Here is a 15,043-nt window from a genome sequence, read left to right as displayed (position 1 = left end):
CTCCACAGACCAGTTGGGAAGGCGAGGCACACACACCATGCTTGCGCTCATGTGCAAAGGAGCACACACATACTCGTGTGGGTGTGCACACACTCACAAACATTCGCGAAGGAACAGGGGGTGCTCAGGGGCACTTGTGCACACTTGCGGTGGGGTGAGGGGGCGCTCATGCTTGTGCACTTGCGCACATGTGCAAAGGGGCTGTGCAGGGGCTGGGAGTGCCTGCAGGGTGGGTGGGGGATCTATCTCTGCAGCCCGGTCCAGCCCAGGCCACAGACTGGCACTGGGCCGTGGACTGGGGGTTGGGGACCCCTGGTCTACAGGATACTCTCTTCTGCTCTCTGCCGTTTACACTTCTTAAAAATCAACCCTAACAACTGCTTTGTGTTTGGGTGAGAAGTGGTTAACTGAGGAAAAAAAGAGTCAGCTTCTGGGATTTTCCCTTGTGTTGTGTCACTTTGTGGATGGTAGTGGTGCTGGGGAACTCTTGTTCAACACCTTGACTATTAGTCTGTGGAGTATCTCAGGGCTCCATGATTTCCCATACTATGTCACACATACTGTACATGAAAAATCTGAAAGAGGCTGTCCAGAATTTCGTGGCTTGGTACCTCTATACCAATAGTGCTTTATTTGTAGCTGAAGTGATCAGTACCTTGTGATCTGAAATTTGAGAGTGTGGTGCCTCTTCCTCATTTGAAGAACTGCTAGTGCTAGACACAGAGCCACAGACACAAAGGCTGAAAACTTGTTGCTGTAAATTATACCACAGAAGGCTGATGACATCACAAGTTGTGGTACTTTAAAAAAGATCAGAAATAACAAATTTCCAATTCTCTCATCTGTGGAAATCTTTTGTTCTGGGGAAGCCATTGAAGGTTTTTGAAAATCACTGCCACAGATGAAATCATATAATCAGCAGCAATTCTCAGAAGTTACTTTCTTCTCCTGTCCTATCCTCTTCAATGACTTCTCCATAACAAAAAGAGTCCTATGAAGAACCTCAGGACCTTTCAGAGAGGAGGTGCTCAGAATTTTTTTATTTCAGAATAATTGCTGCATCTGATAACATCACCAGGTTTACACAGTGTAGTCTCCAAACCAAATACCCTTGAGACTTTCTTTGTTGTGTATTCTATTACATATGCATTTGAATGTAGCATTATTAGTGCGAGCAGGGCCATGCACATAGACTGCTTATCTAGCCAGCAAATATATAAGCTCTATTTGGACATCCACAAAGAGTTAATTTGAACGTGTGGTAAGGAAGACAGTTCTAGCCCCTCTCCTGCCTGTTTCTGTCTTAACATGAACAAGAATAGCTAAGGGAGGAGACAGTTTTCAACCCATAGTACTTTTGTATGCAAGCAGGAACCCTGGTGCAGAAGCCTCTGTGCTGCAGGGTCAGAAGACCAGCAGTTGTAAGATCGAATCCATGCGATGGAGTGAGCTCCTGTCACTTGTCCCATTTCCTGCCAACCTAGCAATTCGAAAGCATGCAAATGCGAGTAGATAAATAGGTACTACCATTGTGGGAAGGTAACGCTGTTCTGTGTCCAGTCATGCTGGCCACATGACCACGGAAACTGTCTATAGACAAAAGCTGGCTCTACAGCTTGGAGACAGGGATGAGCACTGTGCCCTAGAATCAAACACAACTGGACTAAATGTCAAGGGGAACTTTCACCTTTATCTAGGAACCCTGACTTTTTGTGATCCTTAATTAAATTGAGAGACTCGGAGCACAGTTATACATTAATTTTTTAAAAACCATCAGATTTAGTATGTTTGAAATCAATTTTTTAAATTCCAACTACACAATGCACAGGGAAGTGCAGATTTTTTTGCTGAGGAATTATGGTGTGTGTTTTTGTTGGGAAATGAGGTATTTTACTTGGCTGTGAGAGGGTCATTTATTTTAAATTTATTTATTTTGAATAATTTCAGCATATGTGAACACTTGCCCTCATTCTTTCTCAAATGTGATTATTTTAAAAGTCAGTGTGTTCCCCTCAACTGATATACAATAGAGTTTTAAAATGGTTTAAAGATTTCCCAAGAGGAAGCATGCACTGATCCTGAAACCACATGATTACCATGTGGTTTTAAATGGTCTTCATTTTCATAGAACTGCACCCTCAGTTTGTAGAAGGCACTTTCCTTTACAAATACAGTGGTGCCTTGCTTAACGGCGATAATCTGTTCCAGGAAAATCACCGTTAAGCAAAAACATCGTAAAGCAAAAATAAAAAGCCCATTGAAACGCATTGAAAACCTTTCAATGGGCTTAAAACTCACCGTCCAACAAAGATCCTCCATATGGCAGCCATTTTCTCTGCCTGTATAGTAAGGAATCCATCCCTAAACACAGCGGGGAGCCATTTTATTTACCCGGTGGCCATTTTGAAACTGCTGATCTCTGTTTAAAAAACATTGTTTTGCGAAGAATCGGTTCCCGAAGCAGGGAACCGATCATTGCAAAGCGAAATTCCCCCATTTAGACCATCGTTTTGCGAGCGGATTCGGCGTAATGCGGGGCAATCGTAAAGTGGTGCACCACTGTAGCTCATTTCCCTGTAGATATAGGCAGAGAATAGACTGGAACATTCTCTCAGCTCACAATTTCTGATTAACTCATTCACTAAATGTCCGAATAGGGTTACCCTTTCCTACTGAGCCATGCTTTTTCCACTGTTCTTGGGCATAGATATTGTTAGATATGAGCAAAAAAGGAAAAGAACATATATTTTTAAAAAATGTATGAAAGTGCACTTCTTGATCATTAGCATTGCTATTGTGTAGACTTTTCTGCTTCTGCTATGAAGAGACAAGGGTCCCCTTATGGTATGAGCAACACTCCTTTCACAGGTGAATTTTAGATTAGGGGCTTGGAGTTACTGCCTCTTAAAACACACAAAAATATATGTTTCTGAAACAAAGTACCTGTAAAGGCATCTCATTTTGATTGTTGTACTTCATGCTATGAAATGACAAGAGCTCCTTTAAAAAGAACAGGGACAGCATTATTCATTTATAACAATTACTTTGTTATTTATGAACTTTAACATGTGTTATGTTTTAAGTGTCACCAGACTGCAGCTTTAAACTACAGTAACTGCAGTTCTCATGATATGAAGATTGCTTGTTTTAATAAAATAAGATGGCTATTGACATCAGTCTGTGTTTACAGTCAAATGACAACTGTAGCAAAAATAATCCACAAACAGTACTTCATGCTTTTCAATAGATATTATAGGTATTTATTTATTAATGACAGTAGCAGCAGCACCATGTAAGGTAAAGGTTCCCCTTGACATTTAATCCAGTCATGTCCGACTCTAGGGCACAGTGCTTATTCCTGTCTCCAAGCCATAGAACAGCATTTGTCCATAGACAGTTTCCGTGGTCACATGGCCAGCACGACTGGACACAGAACACCGTTACCTTCCCACCATCGTGGTACCTATTTATCTACTCACATTTACATGCTTTCAAACTACTAGGTTGGTAGGAGCTGGGACAAGCGATGGAAGCTCACTCCGTCACATGGATTTGATCTTACAACTGCTGGTCTTCTGGCTTTGCAGCACAGAGGCTTCTGAGGTTTAACCCACAGCACCACCATGTCCCATGTACACAGAGCACTGTGTACTCTTCAGCAATCCTCTCCAAACAGACAAACATTAGTGCACAGCAAACAGAGTTCTTCAGATCTGTAGATATTACAACTAGAGATGGAGACAAATTTTAAAAAATGGTGATTCATTTTGATCCATTATTTGTCAAGGTTAACAGAGCAACGAATACGAATATACGACTATTCGAAGAATCAACGGATCGATCCGTTGATTCATCTGCACTTTAAATGGCTATAACACTGGCACCTAACCACCTAGAGACTCCAATCTTGCAGAGAAGCTTCTTCAGACGCTTTCCTACAACTTCTGAATGTTTGGTGAACATCAAATCATGGACCCCTGAGTTATATAGTCACAAAGAAGACTCCCCCAGGTACTTAGAGACTCCAGAATCACAACGGAGCTTCCTATGTATTTCCCCAACGTGCCTGCCAACTTTGATAAAGATTAGATATCGGACATCTGAGTTATTCATCCACAAATTAGGTCTCCCTGGGAGAGTTTACCATGCAGCACAGAACCCCATTCTGCCTATCGGCTGCCAATCAGCTGATCAGAAGCCAATAGGCAGCCACCCCCACACACAGCCAACCACCCCAACAGCCTACCGCCACACCTCCTTCCTTTCCCTACCTTAGCCCCCCACCCCACTCCCACTGACACCCCCTTACCTTAATAGCTGCTGCCGAGGTCTCCATCAGGTCTTCGCAGCCACAGCATGTAAAAAGGGAGACGGCTGCCCTTTGCAAAGATGGCAGCTACAGCTTCTCTACCTTAAATGAAGCTGCAGCCGCCATCTTTGCAAAGGGCCGCCAGTCTCCATTTTTACATGTGTGGCTCCAAGACCAGGAGACCTTGGCAGCAGCAATTAAGGTAAGAGGGTGTCAGTGGGGGAGTGGAGTGGGGTGGCGTGGGGCCTAAGGTAGGGAAAGGAAGGGGGTGGGGTAGGATGTGGTATTGGGTGGCTGGGTGGGGTGGTGGCTGCCTTTCTGCCACCAATCAGCTGATCAGCGGCTGGTAGGCAGAATGGTAGTTTTTTTTAAATATTGTACGAAGGACGAAAAAATCAGGTAAAGATTTGTCCCTTCATATTTGTGGGGGTCTCTGGAACCTACAAATACAGATCGACAAATATTTAACAAATCAGCTATATTCACTGGAAAAAGTGATCCATTTTTATATTCGTCCCCATCTTTAATTACAACCCATCCAACACAAACACAGGAAGGTTCACTAAAAATCAAAACATTAAAGCATATATTCCTGGCAATTGGTATAGGCAGGAGGAATGCACTTTCTGCCTGCTGCAACATCAGGAGGATTGCCCATTTATTAGAACACACCCAGACAGGCTGCCAGGCAACCCAGTGCTGCATTTATAAGTGAAAAAACTATCCTTTATCTTACATCATTGAGCAGCTGCAGTGTGCCAGTGCTGGCCTCAAAAAGGAGGCCATACAGATATGAGTATAGAGTTAAAAAGAACAAAGTTGGTTGGTTGGGTTACCTCCTTCAACCAGTTGTTCCCTTCCCTTCCTCATAAAATAGATAGTTTATGATGACTTGACTTTCCTAATTGCATTGTCAGCTGCTTGTCAGTAGAAAATTATTTCCAAGTCTCCTTCCATTAGTGAAAGAAACTTCAGTTTACTGAATAGTAAAGGACCTGAATGTCTTTGAGACAGGAAAGAGAAAAAGAAGCAAACAAACAAAAACGGGTAGCATATTTATTGGTTGATTGATACTTTTATGCTGTCTTTCTCCCAGGGCTGTAAAGTAAGACAACTTACAATGTAGCTAAAAACCAGTATCAGTAAATCCATCCTAGTATTAACATGAAATTTTAATTAAGACATATTGTAAAACAACTCAAATAATTACTGAATCACTACTTGGAAAAAAAAAAAACCAGCACAACCAGTAAAAATCCTGTCATTGACACTGAAGGCCTGCTAAAGACAGGATTTTAACTAGTTGGCAACTGAAGGCCTGCTAAAGGCTTGCTTCAAGGAAAAGACCTTTGTCTGCCAGCGGAAAGCCAACAGGAAGAGCCACTCTAGCTTCCCTTGACAGAAGAGGCCTCTCCAGTGCATACTCACCAAATGTGCTTGAGAAAGTAATGAGACTGAGAAGGCCTCTCCTGCAGCTTTCAAAGGCCAGGCAGGTTTGTTTTGGAGTACAGTTGTTGTTCTTTAGTCGTTAAGTCATGTCCGACTCTTCGTGACCCCATGGACCAGAGGACGCCAGGCCCTCCTGTCTTCTACTGCTTCCCGGAGTTGGGTCAAATTCATGTTGGTAGCTTTGATGACACTGTCCAACCATCTCGTCCTCTGTCGTCCCCTTCTCCTCCTGCCTTCACACTTTCCCAACATCAGCGTCTTTTCCAGGGAGTCGTGTCTTCTCATGAGATGGCAAAGTATTGGAGCCTCAGCTTCAGGATCTGTCCTTCCATGGAGTACAGTAGTCCCCCAGTATTCACAGAGTTGAACTCTGCAGTTTCAGTTCTCTGCAGTTACTGTGGCTGCAACCCAGCATTCAGTGAACATGTGCCCCTACTTCCTCCTCTCATCCTTCATTCCACTCTCACCCAATTGGTTCCCTTGTATCCTTTGGGTATCTGCAGTTGATCCTGGAATGAATGAATGAATGAATGAATGAATGAATGAATGAATGAATGAATGAATGAATGAATGAATGAATGAATAATACTGTATATGGCTTTTCAGATAGTCTGGACTCAAGTTGTATAGAGGTTTATAGGTTGTAATAAACAGCACTTTAAATTGTGCCTGGAAATGAGTAGGCAGCCAGTCAAGCTGCTGTAGGAGAAGAGTTACAGGTTCTCTAACTGGTTTTGGTTGGCAGTCTAGTCCACTGATTTAGACTAACTGACACTTCCAAACACTCTTCAAAGGCAGTCCCACTTAGCCTACAGTACAGTGATCTAATTCGGATGCAACTAAGCCATGTGTCACTATGATCATTTTATCCTTTCCACACACATAAAAATAAATTCATAGGCATCCTTCAGTCTCGAGAGACTATGGTAATGTGCTCTGTATGGAGGACTTGGAACAGCATCTAGTATTTTGACACTGTACGCAAAGCTTGGGTGTCCTCTCCAGGGCACGAAGCTTGGGTAAAATAATATGGAGGATAGGCTGTTACCCAAGCAGCAAATCCCCCCTCTCCATGTCGCTGAAATAGTCCAAGGGAAAGGCAAGAGCCAATACAACTGGTTTCAGTGACGTCGCAGGAGTTGATAGAATGACACGAACTGCCTCTGGGACTCCGGCCCCGTATTTTGCCTCAAGGTTAACTCCTGAAGCCTTTTCCATCAGTGGATATAGCCACAAGGCAGTGGAGGTTTGAAATCTGAGTTTTCCTTCTCCTAGATGTGCTGCCTTCCAGGCTTTAGACCCAATAGTCCAAAGAATTTAAAAAACGATGGTTCCAAAGCAAAGACAAGTGCTTTCTGTATACTTGTGTCCCTGTTTCCAATTTGCTACCAGTAAGGAAAACAAGGCAGGCCTCCCATGTTTGGCCTGCCGGGTAACAATACCTTGACCCAATTTTGTCATCCCACTTTGTGATGCAGTTCATCACCTTTATAAATATCTGGTCCAGCAGAGACTTTTTGCCCCTCTCTGAGGTAGAGCCATGTTGTCCTCAGGAGACAAGAATCTGGAAAGCAGCAGAGGCTCGCTGTCAGCATAACCAAAAAAGAGAGAGGAAAAGATCCCAGAAGATGGTTCCTCAAGGAAGAGATCCAGGGCGGGGAAGTTCATTCTAACTTGCTGCTTATGTTGCATTTGTGTCTCTCCACCAAAATCACCAGCAGGGCTGGCAACTGATGACAACTGCAAAGAGGGAAAAGAGTCAAAGGCATAACACCATTACCAGGTAAAGTATTCTAACAGTCTGGGGACTGAAATAAGTGGCAGGGAAGGCCAGGGAGTCCTCTGGAGGTGGAGGCGGCTTTCCGAGGTGTGTGTCTGTGTGTGTTTAGACCAGGCCTACCAGAGAAGACCCAAGACCTTTCGTCAGATAAAACAACTGGGGTCAGGAAACCAAGGGTTTTATACTTCATCTGTGCCACAAACTTACAAGAAAGTCATGGGGGATTGAACTGCTAGCACAAAACTACCGCCACAATGTCACATTTGCTGCTGTAATGTCTGTTTGATAAAATAAATTACCGACTGCATATATCAGCCAATACTAAGCACAGTTTTACTTCCAGGGGTTTTTGCCCCAATTATCTATTCCTATTGTATATGTTGGGGTAAATAAGTCCTAAGGGGAAAAAAAATCTACGCATGTGCACACTCTCACACCAACAAAAATATGTCAATCCCCTCCCCTTCCCAATCAGTGTCACTGTAGATGTTGTAACCTACATTTTTATTTAATTTAGAACCAAGGCTGTATATTCTTTCAATATCTATTAATTCACCTTTATTTACCCTAAATAATAGCAAGGTTATCAATCCTGGGCTATTGTGTCTTCATCGCTGCAGGTCTGAGTCTGAATCGAAACCATGAGTTAGAGGCTGATACAATATGATCTTCAAGGTCTCTATTTCTCCACTTCTCCACTTGTTATATACGTACTCTATACTGTGCATCTGTCTCTCAGGCAAGGCCTTTGTTGCATCTGTAGAATCTGAGGACCAGCTCAGATGAGTACAGTGAAGCTCTTTACTAGGAGGTTCACCACTAGGTGGCGAATTAGTTCAGCAACTCTGAACACAACAAATTGAAATACAATGGATATTCAAATTATCCCATTTATGTTTTACCTTTAATCAGCAATCCTAAACATGCTTCTACACAGCACCTCTACACAAGAACAGTAGAACAGCCCAATATATTTTTCTGTCTGAGACAAAGAACAAAATCGCACCTCTTTTTGCATTTACATGGATATGAGGCAGTGGTTTCCACTACACTTGCTGGCAGCAGCACAGGCGACCTGTGACCTGAGTGAAGAGGCGCTCACTCTGCATTTTCAGTATGAGTTGCTACCCCCACTGGACAACAGGTTAGCTTAGAAGGTGTAGGTAACCTGCATGGCATGGCATTTTCTCTTCCAAAACTTTGGTATTGCTTTACTTTGCCTAAAGATAGGGCCAAGCCTATTGCCTTACGGAGAGGCCTGTGTTTTTTTTGGCACCCCTGTTCGATGTGTTTTATGCTGCTCTGTATATATGTCCTGTGTTGCATTTTATTCTGACGTGTCTACATCTTTGTGTTGATTGACTGTCATTCTGTGTTTTATTTTTACTTATATGTATGGATTGTGCTTTCACTTGACAGTAGGGGAGCACACTGCACTAATGTGGTGGTATACTAATGTAAGAAATAAATAAATAATAAACAACCCTGAGCAACAGTAAATTTACTAAATGCTGTGGGGTGGGGTGGTTGTCAATGATTAGACCGTCACCACCATCATCATAGGCTGACAAATCAATTCTGACTTATGGCAAACCTTTTCAGAGTTTCCTAGGTAAAGTATATTCAGAAGTGGTTTATCATTCTCTTCTTCTGGGGAGCACCCTGGCACTGTGCAGCTTGCCCAAGGCTACACAGGTTGGCTCTACTTGCAGGAGGCACACAGGGGAAATGAAATCCCATTGTCTGTCTCCGTAGGCAGATTCCTAGCTTAGTTATCCAGCCATCTCATAAATGATGCCTTTTAAACAATAATAGTTACAAAGAAAAGAAAGGCTGAAATTCTGTACCAGTTTTTTTTTCTGTACATGAGAATATATGCCACAGAACTGCACTGTGCAGCTAAATTAAGTGCACCCCTTAAGACTATGTGTGTAAGTGAGAGGGAGCCCACAACTGGCTGATAAATTTACTAGAAACATCCACAATGACACATAGGCTTGCACACTTTTGAGTTCTTGAGCACAGCTACACACATCAGTGGTGCATTTTTAAAATAAATTTCTTTTCCAATTAAAGGTGGTGTTCTTTTCCTCATGGACCAACAGGGCTACCTTCATTTCATTTTTATTACAAAGAGATGCTGATAGAAATCAATGGGATTCAGACTCCATCACCAGAATGTATCCTACCCTAGACAGACATGAGATCTAACCACAGAGGTCACATCATGGTACTTTCTGAATTATAAGATGCTCACACCTCCTCTCTTGCTCATCCTGTGGCTACTTTACCCATGTGGACTCACCTGTAAAACTGCCTAAGCCAACAACACAAGCAGCTACCTCTGCCTATTCATTCAGCTTGTTCCTCTAGGCCACTGGTTCTTAACCTTTGTTACTCAGATGTTTTTGGACTGCAACTCCCAGAAGCCTTCACCATCAGCTCTGCTGGCTGGGGTTTCTGGAAGTTGCAGTTCAAAAACACCTGAGTAACAAAGGTTAAGAACCACTGCTCTAGACAACCCAGCATATAGGGTTGTTACAAGGGGTGCTGTTAAGTATTGATCCTTTCCCAGGAAAAAAATTGAGCTAGGAAGCTGTAACTGCCACACTATTCTACATATTCACCCAGGAAGTCAATGCACTTGCGACATCTGTCCTGCAGCTTCTTAAGTGGAAAGGAGTGGAAAGGAGTAGCCACTATCACCCATACACTTGTTCACTTGAATTCTCCAGCTGAGCAACATAGTCATGAGGACTGAGCCCAGTGCACCAAAATCTTCATTATTATTTGCTCCCACCCCTGGGCAAGGATTGAACAACTGCCCTGCTCCTCTACAATGCTTGATGTGTTTGCATTATATACCATGAAGGATCTCAGCTATCCAAAGTAAGCAAAGGGAGACAATAGCCTTCTCCCTCTCATTTATCTCATTCTCTGGAGTGGAACAGAGGGAGTGGCCTTTTTCACTTATATGGTGTACACAGGATAGGCAGCGCTTGTTCTCACTACTACCCAGAGCTTTCCAAATTATATTGAAATAGTAGTTCATTCCCATTAATTCTAGTATTTGAACACCAGCCTGTTGACCTAACTCATTACAATTTAGAAAAGTAACATTTACTTGTTTCATTGCCTTTTAAAAATTAATTTCTGCTCTAAAACCTAGAAAATGCCTGTCAAGATATCTCCAAACATGCCTTAATTTTTAAAAAAGAAAACATTGCTAATTATACTTGTAAAGTACCTTCATTTTTTTCCCTTTACATTACTTCTTACAGGTGACAATCCTTATTTGAAGCAGAGCACTTGCCCTGAAGCTGGCTAGAGCTATGTCTAGCTTCCTCCCTTGAAGAAGATGCTTAAGATAAGGCTGTTTACTGAAGTCTTTGAGAGCATCCTCTCTTAAAGTAGTATGACTGACTACAGTACTTTTAGATTGCGTGTTTGCAATCTTTTGGTTTTAATTGATTTATTCAGTGGTTGCCTTATTGATTGATTATATGTCGTGTTCTTTTTTCACTATGATTTGTTTTAATTTATGCTTACGCAAGTCTGGATATAAACTTCCCAGAGTTGCATTTATCCCTAATCAGTATGGTGCACGAGTTTAATGAAATTAAATAAATAAACAGCTCAGTGAGTTAGGTGTCTGGTGGTGAAACCAGAGGTTGGGAGTTCAATCCCCCCACTGTTTATCCCAGAAGAGCCAGGCTGGGCAAGCCGCGCAGTGTCAGAATGCTTCCAGATGAAGGGAAAGGTGAACCACTCCCAAATACTCTCTACCTAGAAAGTCCTGGGTAGGGTCGCCATAACTCAGAATTGACTCGGAGGAACAAATAGTCTAACTTGCCATGAACGCATTACTGTATGGTGCATTACTGAGGTGAGGGAAAGCGGTTCTTCTAAGACCAAACCTGCACCGTGCCTTTTATTCTGAGAGAGAGAGAGAGAGAGAGAGAGAGAAGCAATAATGGCAAGTCCTGCTTTTTATCCTGCTTTTTATCCTCTGCATGCTTCCTCCCTCCCTCACCCCAGAAGCAAGAGAACTCGGATGAAATCGAGGGGGAGGTGCTGCTGCTGCTATAGGACCGGAGAGGGGCTGATTCAACGTTAATATTGGAGCGCCTCTCCTCAGTATCGAGTTGCTTTTGCTTCCAATGAAAAGCGGAACCGTGACACGCCTTTTTTAAAAAACGGGTTTAGCATCACCTGGAATTATGCCTTTACAGAAAAAGGCGGGAAATGTTACCTTTTTTGGACGACAGTTCCCAGAATCCCACAGCCAGCGTACGGGCATTCTTATGGATTCTGGGAGCTCTGGTAAAAATAAGTAACTTTTCATCTGGGCGTTTACTGTATAGGTAAAGGCGGCGCTCCTGGTCCGGGGGGGGGGGGGAGTGCCTATGCGCTTGCGAGTCTCTCCTTTCCGCCGCCTCGTGTCCGCTGGAGGGCGCCGCCGGTCGAGGCGCCCGCCGCAGACCGAGACGCGGGAGGGCGAGGAGAGGGGGGGAGGCTCGCCGGATTCCCAGCAGCAACCGCTCCTGCTTCTCTCCTTGCCGTCCCACTTCGGGGTGGCGAGCGGGCGGCTGAGAATGGCGAAGCCGCCGCCGCTGCCGCCCTCAGCCGCGTCCTCGTTCGCCACTGCCAGAGCCGGTCTTCCTTCTGCGCCGTGACTTTCCTCCGGGGGGGAGCCGCGCGGGCGGCGATCAAGCATCCCCGGCTGTCCCCTCCGAAAAGGATCGCCGTCGCTGCTAGCTTCGCGGGAAGGCGGCAGCGGCCGTTCCCAGCGCCTGGACCTTTGCTTCCCCTCCTTGGTTCCCTCCCCCCCCTTCTCTTTTGTTTTTTCGTGTTCCTCTCGGTCCTCCGCAGCCTTGGGTCAGCGGGACCTGCCTTTTTGGCTGGCGCGCTGCTTTTCGCCCTGCGGGACTCCGGGATTGTCTGTGCGGGGCTGAGGCTCCTCTCCCTCCACCACGCGGCCGAGGCGAAAAGCGGCTTAGCGGCGCGAGAAGGGGGTGGGTGGGAAGAGAAGTGCTGGAGGGGCGGCGAGGAAGAAACTTTCCTCTTGGAAGCGGCCTTTCCACCCAGCCCCCTGAGGGGGTCGAGGGGGTCCGAGTGAAGGGAGAAGCCCGGGCTCCTTTCGGAGCACCTCTCCCTTTCCCCTCCCCTTTCCCGCCCAGCTCCCCCCCTCCCCGACGCGCTCCGAGTCCTCCCGGTTTCCACGGCTCCCCGGGAGCGCGCGCGGGCGCGGGGGCGCGTGTGGGGTTGTGTGTTCGCGCCGTGGTGCGGTGCATGGCTGCACCATGGCCACCGCGGCGACGCTGGTTTGCCGGGTGCAGTTCCTAGACGACACCGACCCTTTCAACAGCACCAATTTCCCCGAGCCCACCCGGCCGCCCCTCTACACCTTCCGGGAGGACATTCCGCTCGTCACCCAGCTGGCTGGGGTGCATCGCCTGCTCAAAGCCCCGCAGAAGGTATGGGGGGGACGGCGAGGAGGGGAGCAAGGGCCGCAGCGAAGCCGGTGACTGGTCGTGGGGGGGCATTCGGGTTTGCCTGGAGGGGGCCTGGGGGCGAGAAGCGTCGCGGGAGGCTTCTAGAGAGATGTACCCACGCACAACTAACTGTCCTTCATAAAAAGAGAGGGGCTTGTTAGGAGTGCAGTTTGGGATTACCCTGGTGTCACTGGTGCACCTGGTGCTTTGCAGAAAATAAGAAAGTCCCTGCCCCTAAGAAGCTGATGATCTTAATTGTTGGTATGCTGGGCTCTGTAAATAGTTGTGCAAAATTCCCTCACGGTTCCGATGAGAGGATGGACTGGGCCTCCTTGTACTAGATAAGAGCCCAAGGCTTAACTGGATGGAAATCGATTAATTGATTCAGGGGAGATGCGGAGGCAGGGGCGGGGAATGGAGTGAGGAGAAGAGACCAGCACTGTAGTCTTGGGAATAAAAAGAAAGTATCCTGCCAAATGCATAATGCTCCAAAATGTGGTGCTTGTGATGACCATTAACTTAGATGGGCAGTGATGGGTTGGGATAAGAGCCGGTGAAAGGTTCCTGACTCATGTTTTCATTAAGAGCTTTCTACAGGCATCTGGTGGGCCATGGTGAGGAGAAAGATGCTGGGTTATATCACACTTGCGGGGCTGGTTTCTTTGTTTTTATGATGTTGTGTCTATCAGATTGATATCAAATATTGATGCTTTTACAATCTGCCAGCTGCGTTGGTTCCTTGTTGTCTGACTGACTTGAGAAGCAGGCCTTGCGTTCTTGTCCTGTTTTTGGAATCCTTGAACACATGTGCAGAAAAGAGAACAAAGATGTTAACTTCGGCTCGTGTAAAAAATAATAAAGTGTACATTCCCCCAAATTCACATATGGGTCAAGGGAGAAGAATCTTTCTCTTGCATTGTGCCCAGCACACTTCTGTACAATTGTCACATGCACATCAAGCTACATGTTGTGTGCTATTTCCAGCAGAAAGTGAAATGCACTCTGGCATGCAACTGTTGCATAGATAGATGCAAGTACACTGCCATATATAGGGCTACGTTTTATGAGCCACAGTACAAAAATAATGCTGCAAGGCATCATGTTGGTTTATGGAGAAAATGGACATTAAAACATGCACCTTTTAAACAGTGCAATGTCAACTTGCTACAAATGATGTGTGATGCACCATAGTATATAAAGCCAGGCTAGGGAAGCTGTGATCTTCCAAATATTGATGATCTCCTGTGGTATCTCAATACTGGGCAGGCTGGCTAGGACTGATGGGAATTCAACGTCTGGAGAGCCACAGGTTCTTTGGCCCAAACAAGATGCTACTGTCACTGTGTAGTATCAGTGTGATGAATGCAAATTGGCTGGATCTCCTGTTTGTAAGACTATTTCAAGCATTTCTTTGGTTTTTGCCTACATCTGGCTCTTTCAATGTGGCAGTTTTTATCCAGTTTGCATTGATTACCCTGACAGGAACATCTTTATTATTTATCAAGTTTCCATTGTATCACATTCTTTACATGTTTATAAATAGATGCAATATGTATGTGCAAGTTATTTGAGTAAGTCATGCATGTTGGAAAATTGCTGGTGGCAGTTTGCTGATACGATGGGCTCCTCCCCCACCCGGACCAAGGGTTCCTAAATGAGCATCTCTCCAGGACAAAAAGGATCAAACTGAATTAAATTAAAGATTTCCATTGCTAGCTTAAAATGTCAGCCTTGTCCTTTGTTGCCATTGCTATGTCAACTGAATTTCAGCCATTGTGTTTTGAATGTTATATCACATGTAGCTGTCTTCAAGCAAGCAGTTGTCTGTTTCAGCTTGTTTAGTAAACACAAAACAGAAATGAAAGGCAAAATATCGTGTTACCTTTAGGACTAGCAGATTTATTTCCCTGTGGAGTCTTGTGATTTTCAATCCACTTATATGCACGGAACACAATGTTTAGGCCATGGATTTATTTACACATTGGGCAGAACTCTGTTGGTGATTTACAT

At 44.8% G+C, this 15,043-nt stretch overlaps 1 protein-coding gene across 19 annotated transcripts in view; it reads left to right on the top strand.

The window, feature by feature from the left end:
• Positions 1 to 12,638: 12,638 nt before the first annotated feature.
• FHOD3 (formin homology 2 domain containing 3) overlaps positions 12,639 to 15,043 on the top strand; it is a 329,766-nt gene continuing 327,361 nt past the window's right edge. For 4 of the 19 annotated variants that reach the window (XM_020804923.3, XM_073003958.2, XM_073003956.2 and 1 more), the window contains exon 1: positions 12,716 to 13,015. In XM_020804923.3, coding sequence (XP_020660582.3) covers positions 12,842 to 13,015 — 174 coding nt within the window. In that variant the 5' untranslated portion in view covers positions 12,716 to 12,841. Of the gene's footprint in view, positions 13,016 to 15,043 lie in introns of all 19 variants that reach the window. The other 15 variants (XM_078377653.1, XM_020804924.3, XM_078377652.1 and 12 more) reach the window with 6 other exon arrangements.

The sequence above is a fragment of the Pogona vitticeps genome, chromosome 6 (assembly GCF_051106095.1).
Source record: "Pogona vitticeps strain Pit_001003342236 chromosome 6, PviZW2.1, whole genome shotgun sequence".
Lineage (NCBI taxonomy): Eukaryota > Metazoa > Chordata > Lepidosauria > Squamata > Agamidae > Pogona > Pogona vitticeps.
This window is presented reverse-complemented; position numbering and strand designations above follow the sequence as displayed.